This window comes from Corylus avellana, chromosome ca7 (assembly GCF_901000735.1).
Source record: "Corylus avellana chromosome ca7, CavTom2PMs-1.0".
NCBI lineage: Eukaryota > Viridiplantae > Streptophyta > Magnoliopsida > Fagales > Betulaceae > Corylus > Corylus avellana.
In genome coordinates, this window is record NC_081547.1 from 13,915,740 (window position 1) to 13,927,896 (window position 12,157).

The following is a 12,157-nucleotide window of genomic DNA, read 5'->3' on the forward strand; positions in this document are numbered from 1 at the left end:
TATAAAATTACATGACAATATGGTTGGTATTCATTGGTGAGGCTTCATCCTCAACTTTAGTTGAGAGTTTAGCTTCTCATGGAAGTGAAAAAGATGACAAAGATAATTGAATCCATGGAGTTTTGAGAAGCTTACAAAATAAAACACCCAATTGAGAGCACAAAAGCAAGAAAACCCTAAAACTTCTTATCTCTTCTTTGGTTTTTCGTCCTCTACAGCATCTCTCTCCTCTTCTTTCTTTTTCTTTATATTCGCCTTTTTTAGGGTTTTTTTTTTTCTTCCCAAAATCGGCGCTTGAGTGAATGGGGCAGATTTTTTGGAACTGATGCGTGCGCTCGAGTGCTGGCTGAGTGCGCTCGAGTGCACTCGTTCTTGTAGGGTGCCTTCCTACGGTGCAGGCGCTTGAGCACTGATAGACTATGCTAGAGCGCTTATGCGCTTGAGCATCTTTCTACTGGGCTCGATCCTTAACTCCTAAGTGGCTTTTTCTAGCATTTGCTTTTCTCACATGAAATCCATAATTTTCCCTTAGCAACCTGCAAAACACTAAAATCATATAACTAATACAAAACATTATGTTATAATACAACTAAAGGATTAATGTATGCAAATTAAGGGGCTCAAATATACAATATTTGGCACTTATCACCAACTTTCTTAAGCCTCTTGACAATTGGTTTGCCAACTGGTTTAAGTTGCTTATGCTTCTTTAATCCTTTTGGTCCAGAACGAGAAGCATAGTTAACTATGACTTTGGACATTAGGATGTCTTCCGCTGCGATTAACTCATTCATCAATTTTGCCAAAGTGGATTCATTTTTGTTCATCAACATATTTAGCCGTAACTGATTGAAAGAATTTGGCAGGGAGTGTAGAATCACATCTACCTGAGATTCCCCATCAATCTCAACACCCAGCACCTCCAATGTATTAAGCATGACTATCATGGCCAAACAATGTTCCCTTACTAGAGTTCCTTTAGCCATTTTTGTGTTCAAAAAAGTTATCATCGTGTCTAACTTAGTAGCATGACTCTGCTCTCCAAACATCTCTTTCAAGATAGTCATCATGTACGCAGCATGATTCACATCTTGAAGTTGATGTTGGATTACGTTTAACATTGAAGCCAAAACGTAACACTTGGTCATCTCATCGAATTTCATCCAGGGAATAAATCGTTGTTTCATCCTTAGATGCCTTAGCAACTGGCTCATTTGGACAAGCCTCGGTCAGCACAAATTTGTGCCCCTTAGCAGTGAGCACAATGTCTAGATTACGTTTCGAGTCAATGTAATTCGGACCTATAAGCTTATTTTGATTTAAAATAGTGGAGAATGGGATGAATGAAGACATTTTTGTTTCTGAAAAAATATTTTTATTTTGACCATGTATTAGACATATGATTTTTAAGCAATAAATAAGATATGTAAACCCAATCAAAACATATAGCATTTAAAAGCTTTGGCTGCTAAATCCTATAATTAAAAACACCCTTTGTAGGGAGCAGGGCCCATGGCCAAGGCGAGGTGTCCTTAATTACCTGGACTTAGGTGAGACTGACATCTCATCATTAATGTTATTACCCCATTGATGAACAACATGTTTTGTAGTCTCTAGTCTCAAGATAACATAGCTCCTTTGGGAGATTAATATCTTAGACCAGTCAAGTGTTTCACTGTCAATTATATTTGACCTAATCGTTTTATTAAATCCACATTGATGTGGTCGCCATCAATGCTTAATCAGTCTCCTCTATCCTTTCAGAAATCTACTCATAATCCATGAAGTAAGATGACACCCTTCTTATGGAGCAGGGCCCATGGCCAAGGTGAGGTGCCGTTTACTTCATCATTTACGATAGACTTATGACGAAGATTGCTAGATTCATATTTGATTCTTTCACTTGATATTTTAAAAACTTATGGGTTTTTCCAGGAGTTGCAATCCCTTTACAACTTAGACCTTGTCACATTTATTTCAAAAGAAACAACTTTTCCTAACCAATTTAGGAATATAACTATATTCATATTTCTTGATGTTTAATAGGTCAAACATCAATCTCTAAAGAAATTGATAATTTATCTATTAACTATGTAATATTTCATACTATCTACATTAGGAGAATCTTACCATGAACTATAGTTACCAAGGAAACGTTTAATCCATGAATCAAATTCATGATTGATATGTCGAATTGCCTTAATTATGCCGAACACATAATTAGCTTTTTATGTGGTATTGTGGTTTTTCAACCATGACACCACATTTGTATGATTTTTCAATCGTTACAATAACCCATCAACAATCAAATGATTTTAAATGAATAAAACCATTTATTGTTGTTTAAAGAATTCTTTAGAAAACTTTGAACAATTTCATGCTTCTTTTGACACAAACATGAAATACAATTTTCAAGAATATTCAAAACTCCATGAAATCAATCTTGTAAAATTTTTATTTTGTGTCCCCAAACCATTGTATCATATATACAACACATTTTATAATCAAATTTCTATAAATTTTGAATATCACACAAAATAGATTTTTACAACCCAAAATTGCTTGCAGGATTTCTGTTTCCAAATTCGTCGAAGAATGTTCAACTGCTCATAACTCTTTCGATTTAACTCAAAATAAAGATCCGTTCAAACCATCGTGCTAACCACAAATTTTTCAAGCAGGAACAAGTCTCAAAAAATTTTTATGACTTACCCATAAGTACTAGAAAAAATCATAATACCTATAGGCCTTGCAGTAAAAACTGCAACTTTGTTCTGATTGCAAAATTTAATTAAAAATAACAAACGAACTCCAAACGACTTGAAATTTTCTAGTTTAGATCCTAACATATTCAAGAACATGTTCCAGTTTATAACCAATTTTTTCAATCTTTGGAGAGCCTTGGATAAATTCCGAATTTCAACAATGAAAACAAGAAAAACAGTTTTTGTTCTTCATCATGTTTCCAATAAAGTTGTCTCTGATACCAATTGTTGGAAATACGTATGCAAATCAAAACTTGTGTAGCAGAAGAAATCATATTCCTATGCCCAATAAAACTTTATGAAGAACATTTTGCTATTTCGACAAATAGCAAGAACAAGAATAACTTACTCGAAGATCTACGGCCACGCCTTGGCTATGAGCAAAGAACTTTTCTTTTTCTTCTCCAAGAACGCAATAGATTGTAACCAATAGATCGTCTCACCAATGACTTATTATCACCAAAAGAGTATGGGCTCTTACTTGGCTCTTCAAATCTTAAAATTTTGCTCCTCACGAGCTAACACAATGAACTTAATAATTTGGGGTAACTTCACATTAGACCCCTGACACAATTTGTGAAGACCCCCCAATGTTCAAAACCTCTCAATTTGGACCCCTGAACTTTCAGTTGCAGTCAATTTGAACCCCTTCATCAGATTTAGCCGTTAACTTCTCACGACAATACCTAAAAAGACCAAAATATCCTTGAATTTCATTTTTTTTTTAAGAAAAAAAAAAGAAAAAAGAAAAAAAGACCTGTGGGTCAGGCTAGACCCACGTGGGTCTGGCCGTGACCCAGCGTGGGTCTGCTGACCCACAGCTAGGTCCTGGCTAGACCCAGCTGTGGGTCTGTTAACCAGCGGTGGGTCTTTGGCCAAGACCCAGTGTGGGTCACGGCCAGACCCGTGTGGGTTAAAATTTCTCATTTTTAACGTTTAAAATCTAACAGAAGAGTTTAAATTGACTGTAATTGAAAGTTCAGGGGTTCAAATTGAGAGGTTTTATACTTTTTTTTTTGGGGGGGGGGGGGAGGTATTCAAATCGCATGGTAATTCATGGATTAAAGTGAAGTTACCCCTAATAATTTTCAGAAAGTTTATGAAAACTATGTATCAAGAGAACTTGATGGGATGATTTGAAAGCCTTAGGCTCTTCTCTATTTATAGGCTTAGCAGGGGAGAGACTTTTTAGATCTTAGTAATGTGGGACAAGGAGCCAAAAAAGAGTCCAAGTAGGACAAGGAGAGAGGGGTGGACGGCTAGGGTTTCCCCTAGCCTCCACCCCCTTGCCGCATGGGCCAGGGAGAGATTCTCCCTGGGACATGCGGCTCCTGCCTTTAGAGCCTGGGCCTGGGATTTAATCCCAAGCCCTTTCTTTTGCAATCCAACGAATAGGACTAGGGAATTTTTCCCTAGCCTTATGCCCTCATGCTTTATTTAAGGTTCATGGGTTTTATCCCAAGCCCAACCTTAAATATTCTCTAGCCCATATTTTAAATAAATAAAATATTTAACCCAATAAAGAAGAAAGCCTTTTATATGGTTAATTTATATCAGCTATGTGAGGGACCTAAAGGGGGAAAAATAATTATTTGCTTAGATATTAATCATGTCTTCCTGACATTCTTTACGCGGTAATATTTTAATCATAATTAATTTCATTAAATAATTGTGACTGCACTCCAATAAATATTTTGTTTAAACAATGAATCCCTTTGACTTACTTAGTGTTGATTTATGATTCCTCCATGAAATCTTCCGTAGTAGAATTTAGGCTAATAATACTGCAACTTAATTCTCTACATTTTTTCTTTGAGTCACATGCACGCACACGCACATGCACACGCACATATATATTGGTATGCCAATCAAAATGCTATGACCATAGACTTGAGAATAGTATCCATAAAATCTATCTCAAGGGAAAATTTCCTATCTCTTTGTCTACCTAAAAAATGATGTGGATTTCTTTGTAGAAATTGCTTTCCCACAATGTTTCATGCGATTATCCAATGCATTGAGGTTTAGTTTGACCAATGATAGGTCTCACTCGGTGATACATCAAAGTAATCTACACAAAACATTTGAGTCCATAATTCCCTCAGAATTTAGAATCAAAGTCCAAAGTAGTATGTAAGGAGTTTATTGTCATTTTCTCAATAGACAATATTTTTATGAAAAGATAACTCCTTGGTCCATTCAGTGCTTTAGGGTCTCAGCACCTACACATCAATCTGAAGGCCCCGCTTTGCTTGATTAAGGTAGATCACCAAAATTCGATTTGTAACAGTCTTACTCAAAATAAAATTGTTCCAGTTCCATTTACCGGCTACGAACTTTATATCTTTAAGGATACATGGATTTATGGACTAAGACCTTATGTGACAACAACGTTACTCACACCCATAGCCATATCTAATGTCGTCCTTATGACATTTCACATGCATGATAAACTATTGATAATATGCATGTAAATGACAATGTATATATGTCATATGCTCAAAAATGATTTAATCAATGAATAAAAACATAAATTTATTACAAGCGTTTAATGTCATCATGGATCTAAGATCATTGGGATTCAGGGCATAAACCCTAACATCTTGCCCCAGTTCACTCAGATTCAAGCCAAACCGACTAGAAGCCCACAACATCCAAGCTCATTGGCCAAAGGCACATGATGAGTGCCAAATGTCGCATATTTGAGCCCCTTAACTTGTATTTGTTAAAACCTTAACTTTGTTATTTTCTGATGTTTTTGGTTAGTTTTGGTGTTTTAGTGTTTTGCAGGTCATTGAGAGAAAACTGTGGTCTTTGGTGTGGAAATGTGCGAGGAAATTGAGGAAGTGAAGAAGAAGCATTCTCTAGACGTGCGCTTGAGCGTAGAGAGACTACGATCGAGCGCACTCGCGGAATCACCTGGACACGCAGCGCCCAAGTGCTACACCGCAGTAGCCCTGAAGATCCGAGTGCGCTCGCTCGAGCGCACCCCGAGTGTGATCGAGCGCACTTACGCTGACTTCGTAGCGCCGAAACCCTAGAATTTTATTATTTATAGCATATTTTTCTATTGTAAACACACGTTGGGAGGCGCCGTTTAGAGCCTATTTTCGACCTAGAGTTGTTCTTGAGCTTTTTGGACATTTTCCGTTGTAAGTTTTACGTTTGTTATGATTTCAACTGATTTGATTATGTATTTTGTTATCATAAAAGGATAAAACCTTCAACTAAGGTTGAAGATGAAGCCTCACCATTGATTAGTTTTATGTTTTCATGTTTGTTTGTACAATTCTGACCTTAATTTAATGTATGTTCGTTTCAATTCAATTATGTGACAAAATTGTGTTTGATTGTGCCGAAGTTGGATATTTATTGTGTTTCATCCGATGGATACATTGCATCTTTTGATTTACTTTGGATATCCATTGTCTTTTGTGTAAAGCATAGATACATTGGATCTTTTGAACTAAATTAGATATGCATTGTTTTTTGTCAAATGGATGGATTCAATGAATCTTTCAATAGGAACAATAGAACATGCATAGGGTTTAATTGTTTGTCGGATTTATGAACTAAAACATGAGAATATATGCTTTAATTTGGTAAGGTGGATTCTAAAAACCTTAGTACCTTTTTATCATTCCATTTAATCAGTTTTAATTTTAGTTTATTTTTATTTTTATTTTGCACGACAAAATTACTCAAACTTCGGAACTAAGTTAAAATAGGATTAGTTTAAATAGAGATTGATTTACACAACAAAATTCCCTGTGGATCGACCTTGCACTTGCACACATGCTATATTGCACACAACTCGTACGCTTACGAGTATAATTAAATTTGTGCATCAGCACACACCATCCAAGCTCACTGGCCCATTTAGTGGCCCATCGGCGCACAATTGACAGCCATCACCAGTATCGGTCTCCCCCATCCACTATCGCTTGCAAAGTCTGACCACAACTGGCTACTGATTTCAGCAACCTTTTCCAGCCAACTTTGATAACCTCCTCCGGTCACTTTTTTGTAGCTACCTTAGGCGAGTTTCCGCCCAACTCGGATAGCTTTTCCTAGAAGCCTTCTCTGGCCATTTTCCAGCACCCACTTCTGACCAACTCTAGCATCACCTTTAGCCAACGCTGACAGCCTTTTTCTAGCCAACTCCAATAGCCTCCTTCAGGAACCCGTGGTAGCCTTTTCCAGCCATCACCGGCAGCCTTTTTTAGCCACCTCTGGCAGCCTTTTTCAGTCAACTCTCACAACTTTTTCCATGCATCGCCATCAACAATCTTACAAGATCAATTTATTTTCTTTTCCAAACTTAAGCTTACACCTTGAGTTTGAGGGGATGTTAGAATATTTAGAAAATATTCTCTATATTAGGGTTTATTTCATTCTTTAATTATTCTAGGATTTACTTGTTCACCCCTCGTAGCCTCTCTATAAATAGAGGTCATTGTAATAAATATTAGAGTTAATAACGTTTTTAGTACCTGGGTTTGCAGTTTTTTATTTTTCCCCTAGGTTTCCAAAACAGTCAAAAATGGTACCTGACCTATGGGAAAAGAAGAAATTGATACCTCCGTTAGATTCAGTGAGAGAAAATTAACGATCTGCAACGTATCACTTCCAAAATATGTCACATGTCCTAAAAATTAAAAATAATTAATAATAATAATAATAATAATAATAATAATAATAATAAATTGAAAATTGCATGGGGTGGCCGGCCACCCCCAGAGGGGCCACAGGGCTTTGGGGGTGGTTTCGGCCACCCCCACTGGCCAAAATGGCCACCCCCATTGGCCAAAATGGCAACCCCATGCAATTTTCAATTTTTTTATTTTTATTTTTATTTTTAGGTTTAATTTTTTTTATTATTTTATTATTTTTAGTTTTTAGGACACGTGACATATTTTGGGAGTGACACTTGGCATATCATTAATTTTTTCTTACGAAATCTAATAGATGTATTAATTTCGTCTTTCTCATAGGTCAAGTACCATTTTTGACTGTTTTGGAAACTTAAGGGAAAAAAATAAAAAACTGCAAACCTAGGTGCTAAAAAAGTTATTAACCCTAAATATTAACATACTTCAATATATAAGATGTAGCCCATTACTTTCTTTCCACTTCCGCTTCTGCTCTCTTTTTTTTCTTTCATATATTTCTACATAAAAGACTAAACTTCCTTTCATCTCTTTATGATTCCTCATTCTCTAAATATTTTTTTTTTAAAAAAAATAATTTTTCTCCGAAATAAAGAATGGAATATAGAGTATTTTTAAAAGTGGTCATTCAAAATACCAAAAAAAAAAAAAAATGTTATTCTTTAAAATTTGAAGTATCCATTATGAATACTCTTATATGAAGAAAATTTATATCAATTTCAAAATGAAGACATGTGAGAAGTACATGCTATTAAAAAAATGTGCTTCTCATAGAACTAGCAGCAGTTTTTATTACATGGAGTCAAACTACTTTTTATTTTCTTACTCCAAATAGGTTCCTTATCTTTCTTTATATTAATTAGGGTAAAGTCCACTTAACCCCCTCAAACTACCACCCCAATGACAATTTACTTCATAAACTATCAATTGCGACAATTTACCCTCAAAACTACCAAAACAATGACAATGTACCCCCAATTTTAACAAAATAATGAAATTACCCTTACTAAAATAAAAACAAAAATACAAAAATTTAATTTTTTTTTTCAAATTTAAATGGTATTTTTGTCTTATTAAAAATTTTATAAGGGTAATTTTGTCATTTTGCTAGCATTGGGGGATACATTGTCATTGTTTTGGTAGTTTAGGGGGGTAAATTGTCGTAATTGATAGTTTTTGGAGTAGATTGTTATTAAAGTGGTAGTTTGAGGGGGTTAAGTGGGCTTTACCCTATTAATTAAATATTCTTTATCCATTTGTCATTACTTTCCTAGCGGCTATATTCTTAAGTGCATTAATCGTATTGTTTTGCTGACCAGCTATATTCTGATGGTTATATTCTTTTATTTTTCTCAGTCATTCAGCTCTTTTATTGTAGATCAACGGCAAATAGGAAGCCATCCACGGTCATCTTAAAACCCTAAGAATTGAAGCCTTCTTCGATTTTCATGACCACCTACAATGCCCCAAGAATGGCAACCAAAACCGATGAGCATCCACTACAGCTCTGTTATGGATGGCCAGCCTCTTCTTGAGGGTGGTTCGGACACCCACATATTTCATTTCATTCTATTTTTTATTTTTTTAAAAAAATATTTTAGTTAAAAAAAAAATAAAAATAAAAACAATGTGGATTTCTTTTGAAAGACATAGAATAACTATTGCTCTTTGTAAATTGAATAGTATGGTACGAAACGAAAGAATAGCTAGAATAACCATTCCATTCCGAGATTCTATTTTACGAAGCAAACGAGCCATGAAGAAAGAGAATGAGATTTAAAGAATGAGCTATTAGTGCTCTCACATGTTAAAAAACACATGACACTTTTAAAGAAGTAATGCTAAAAGTCAGTCTTGTGTATGACGTGGCTTACAAAATTATCATTGGGCATGTGATTGATTACTATTATATTTTGATCAAATTGTAATTTTAAAAGCAACCTCATATTTATAATAACACAAAAGAAAGTTATAGCATTACTCCATTGAATTAAAGAAATTTTCCTAACAATTCAATTTATAAAAAAGCTTGTGTGGTGTCATTTTGAAAGGATTTTTCAAGCGGTGGTCAAAAGAAATTTAAGAGTATATGGAACCTTAATCAATGTTGTCAGAGAATATATGTCAAGATTATGCTATAAGTGATTTAATGGTAACTTTTTTATTGACAACACTTCCAATTTCAGTTACAGGTTTCAAATAAATAAATAAAAAAGGATGGTGTTCATAACGCACCAATCTTATCTTGCTCATATCGAAGATTGGATCAAAACCGTCCATCTTTAACCCATATACTCTCTTATATATATATAGATAAGCTTCTGATCTTTATTAATTGTACAAGTATTTTGAGTCTGAACATTCATCACTTGGCAGCAAATTGGTTCAAAGCGTTTGTGAAAGTCCTTTGGTAAGTGTTAAATTAATTTTTCTTTTTATTTCTAATCATTATCCAGATATAATTCTCCATGTTTATATCCCCTCTTCTTTACTATGCATGTTTCTTTTTAATTATTGTTTAATTTATTTTTTGAATATTAGAAAAACTTAAAACATTTGTCATTTTGATATTCCATTTTTTATTTTTTTGAATTTTTTTAGTAATTTAATTAGATTTAGAATTTTGAGTAAAAGAAAGTTAGATAGAATTAGAAAGAGCAAACTATAATCAAGAAGGCTTATAGTATATCAACTAATTAATCCAATGGTTAAAACATAACTAGTTGTAGATCAAGTTTCTTAGAATTTGGAGTAAATTTAGCTTCAAGGAGAGGAAATATTCTTATTAATATATGATACAGTTTTCAATTCTTTTTTTTTTTTTAGAAAAAAAAAAAACCTTGATTTATTGTCTTCTCTTCACCAGTCAATGCTAGTGGTACTAACCTTGGACCAAAAAAAACAAAAAAACAAAAAAACCTTTGGTAAACGTGTTGTGGGGGTATAAGAACAACCATTCTCTCTTTTTTTTTTTTTTTTTTTTTTTTTTTTTTACAGTCAGAATTTAAAGTTGATTTATTTAACATTTATGATTTTATATTATTTAATTTAAAAACAAATACTTTTCAAAATTAACTTTATATACACCATTAGATGTATAAATTTTAAATTTTAAATTTTAACAAATAATAATAATAATAATAATATCGATTTGTGTGAATTGTCGATGTTAGATATGTTATTTTTCTTTTTTAAAAAAAAAAAAAAAAAAAAAAAAAATCTTTTCAGACGTGTATAAATAGATCATGACACTTTAATTCCAAAACTTAACCAGATCTCCTTATTGATTCCTTCTAGTTTTGTTGACCCTGATGTTTATTAGTTTCCTCCCTCTCTTTTTCAAATCCATCATCATTTACATATTTAATGGTGGATTTAAGAGAAGAATGAGTGATGGAAAAATAGTATTTCTCTATCAATTAATCTTTTTTCAAGTATATATTTTTTATATTTAAGATATAAAAATTGTTCTGAAATGTCATTTTTCTCGACCTATTTTTATTTTTATTTTTATTTTTTATTTTTAAAAAATGGTGATTTGCAGGTTATGATCAAAACGAGAATGATGAACAGTTGGGGTTGGGGCGCATTAATATTTCTGACGCTTGCATGTATGATTAATGTTGAGAGCATGAGGCCATTAGAAGCCATGCATTTGAATGATCATCATGGAAAGAGATGGGGTGTTCTTGTCGCTGGCTCAAGTGGTTATGCCAATTATAGACATCAGGTTATGATTAATTATATATATAATTTAATTTGTTTGATTAGCAAAATCAATCCCTTAATTAATTAATGTTGGTTTAATTAATAAATAATCTTGTTATGGCATGCATATATATGCAGGCTGATGTATGTCATGCATATCAAGTATTGAAGAAAGGTGGCTTAAAAGAGGAAAATATCATTGTTTTCATGTATGACGATATTGCATTCCATGCAAGCAACCCCACCCCTGGTGTCATTATCAACAAGCCATATGGCAATGACGTTTATTATGGAGTCCCCAAGGTCTTTTTCTTAATTATACCTTCAAATCCATCCATATCATCTTTTATTTTATTTTATTCAAAATCGATTAATATTATCTTGTTAAAATTAGGATTTCTATGCTTACAAACAAATTTTACAGAAAAACTCTTACAAACTGATATGAGACAATATGATTAGGTTTTTCAAAATTTAAACTTATTTTATATCCAATCATGTTGTGCTACATCAGTTTATAAAAGTTTTTCTGTAAAATTTGTTTATATGCTTAGCATTCCTCTGTTATATATTATACACTCTTTTTTTAAATAAACCTCCGAATTATCATTTATGACATTTAAAGCATGTTTGAGATTCGTTTGAAAAATCGATTTTTTAAGTAAAAAAAAAAAAGTTTTCTTGGCAAAAGTTTCATTTTTAAGCTTTTGTCAAAAATGTGTTTTGACCATTTTTAGGCATTTTGAACTCTTAAAAGCGCTTTCGATTCTTTTTACCAAACGTGTATTTATTTAATTTTTTTCAAACGGACTTTTTAAGTGTTAATCGCACTTTTAAGCCCATCAAACACACATCCAATCACGCCCTTAGCCTCTTCAATCTATCATTTTATTGTACTTGGCACCTTCATTATATTTTTAGGTTGAAAGGGATGGAAACTTGCGCACGTGATTTTCTTGTACATTTTTTGTTTTTTTTTACTTAAAATATCCAAATTACCTTTCTACCATCAAA

General features: G+C 33.3%; 2 protein-coding genes across 2 annotated transcripts in view; one reads left to right on the forward strand and one right to left on the reverse strand.

Annotated features, from left to right (window-relative positions):
* Positions 1-451: 451 nt before the first annotated feature.
* LOC132187893 (uncharacterized) lies at positions 452-1,148 on the reverse strand. The gene is made up of 2 exons (XM_059602320.1): positions 631-1,148; positions 452-536 (listed from the first exon to the last, which is right to left on the reverse strand). Exons 1-2 carry the CDS (start codon positions 1,146-1,148, stop codon positions 452-454), a joined length of 603 nt encoding a protein of 200 aa, XP_059458303.1.
* An 8,627-nt stretch (positions 1,149-9,775) lies between these two features.
* LOC132187666 (vacuolar-processing enzyme-like) overlaps positions 9,776-12,157 on the forward strand; it is a 5,761-nt gene continuing 3,379 nt past the window's right edge. The window contains exons 1-3 of the mRNA XM_059602055.1: positions 9,776-9,845; positions 10,980-11,165; positions 11,282-11,446. Of these exons, the coding sequence (XP_059458038.1) occupies positions 10,983-11,165; positions 11,282-11,446 (348 nt within the window). The 5' untranslated portion in view covers positions 9,776-9,845; positions 10,980-10,982. The remainder of the gene's footprint in view (positions 9,846-10,979; positions 11,166-11,281; positions 11,447-12,157) is intronic.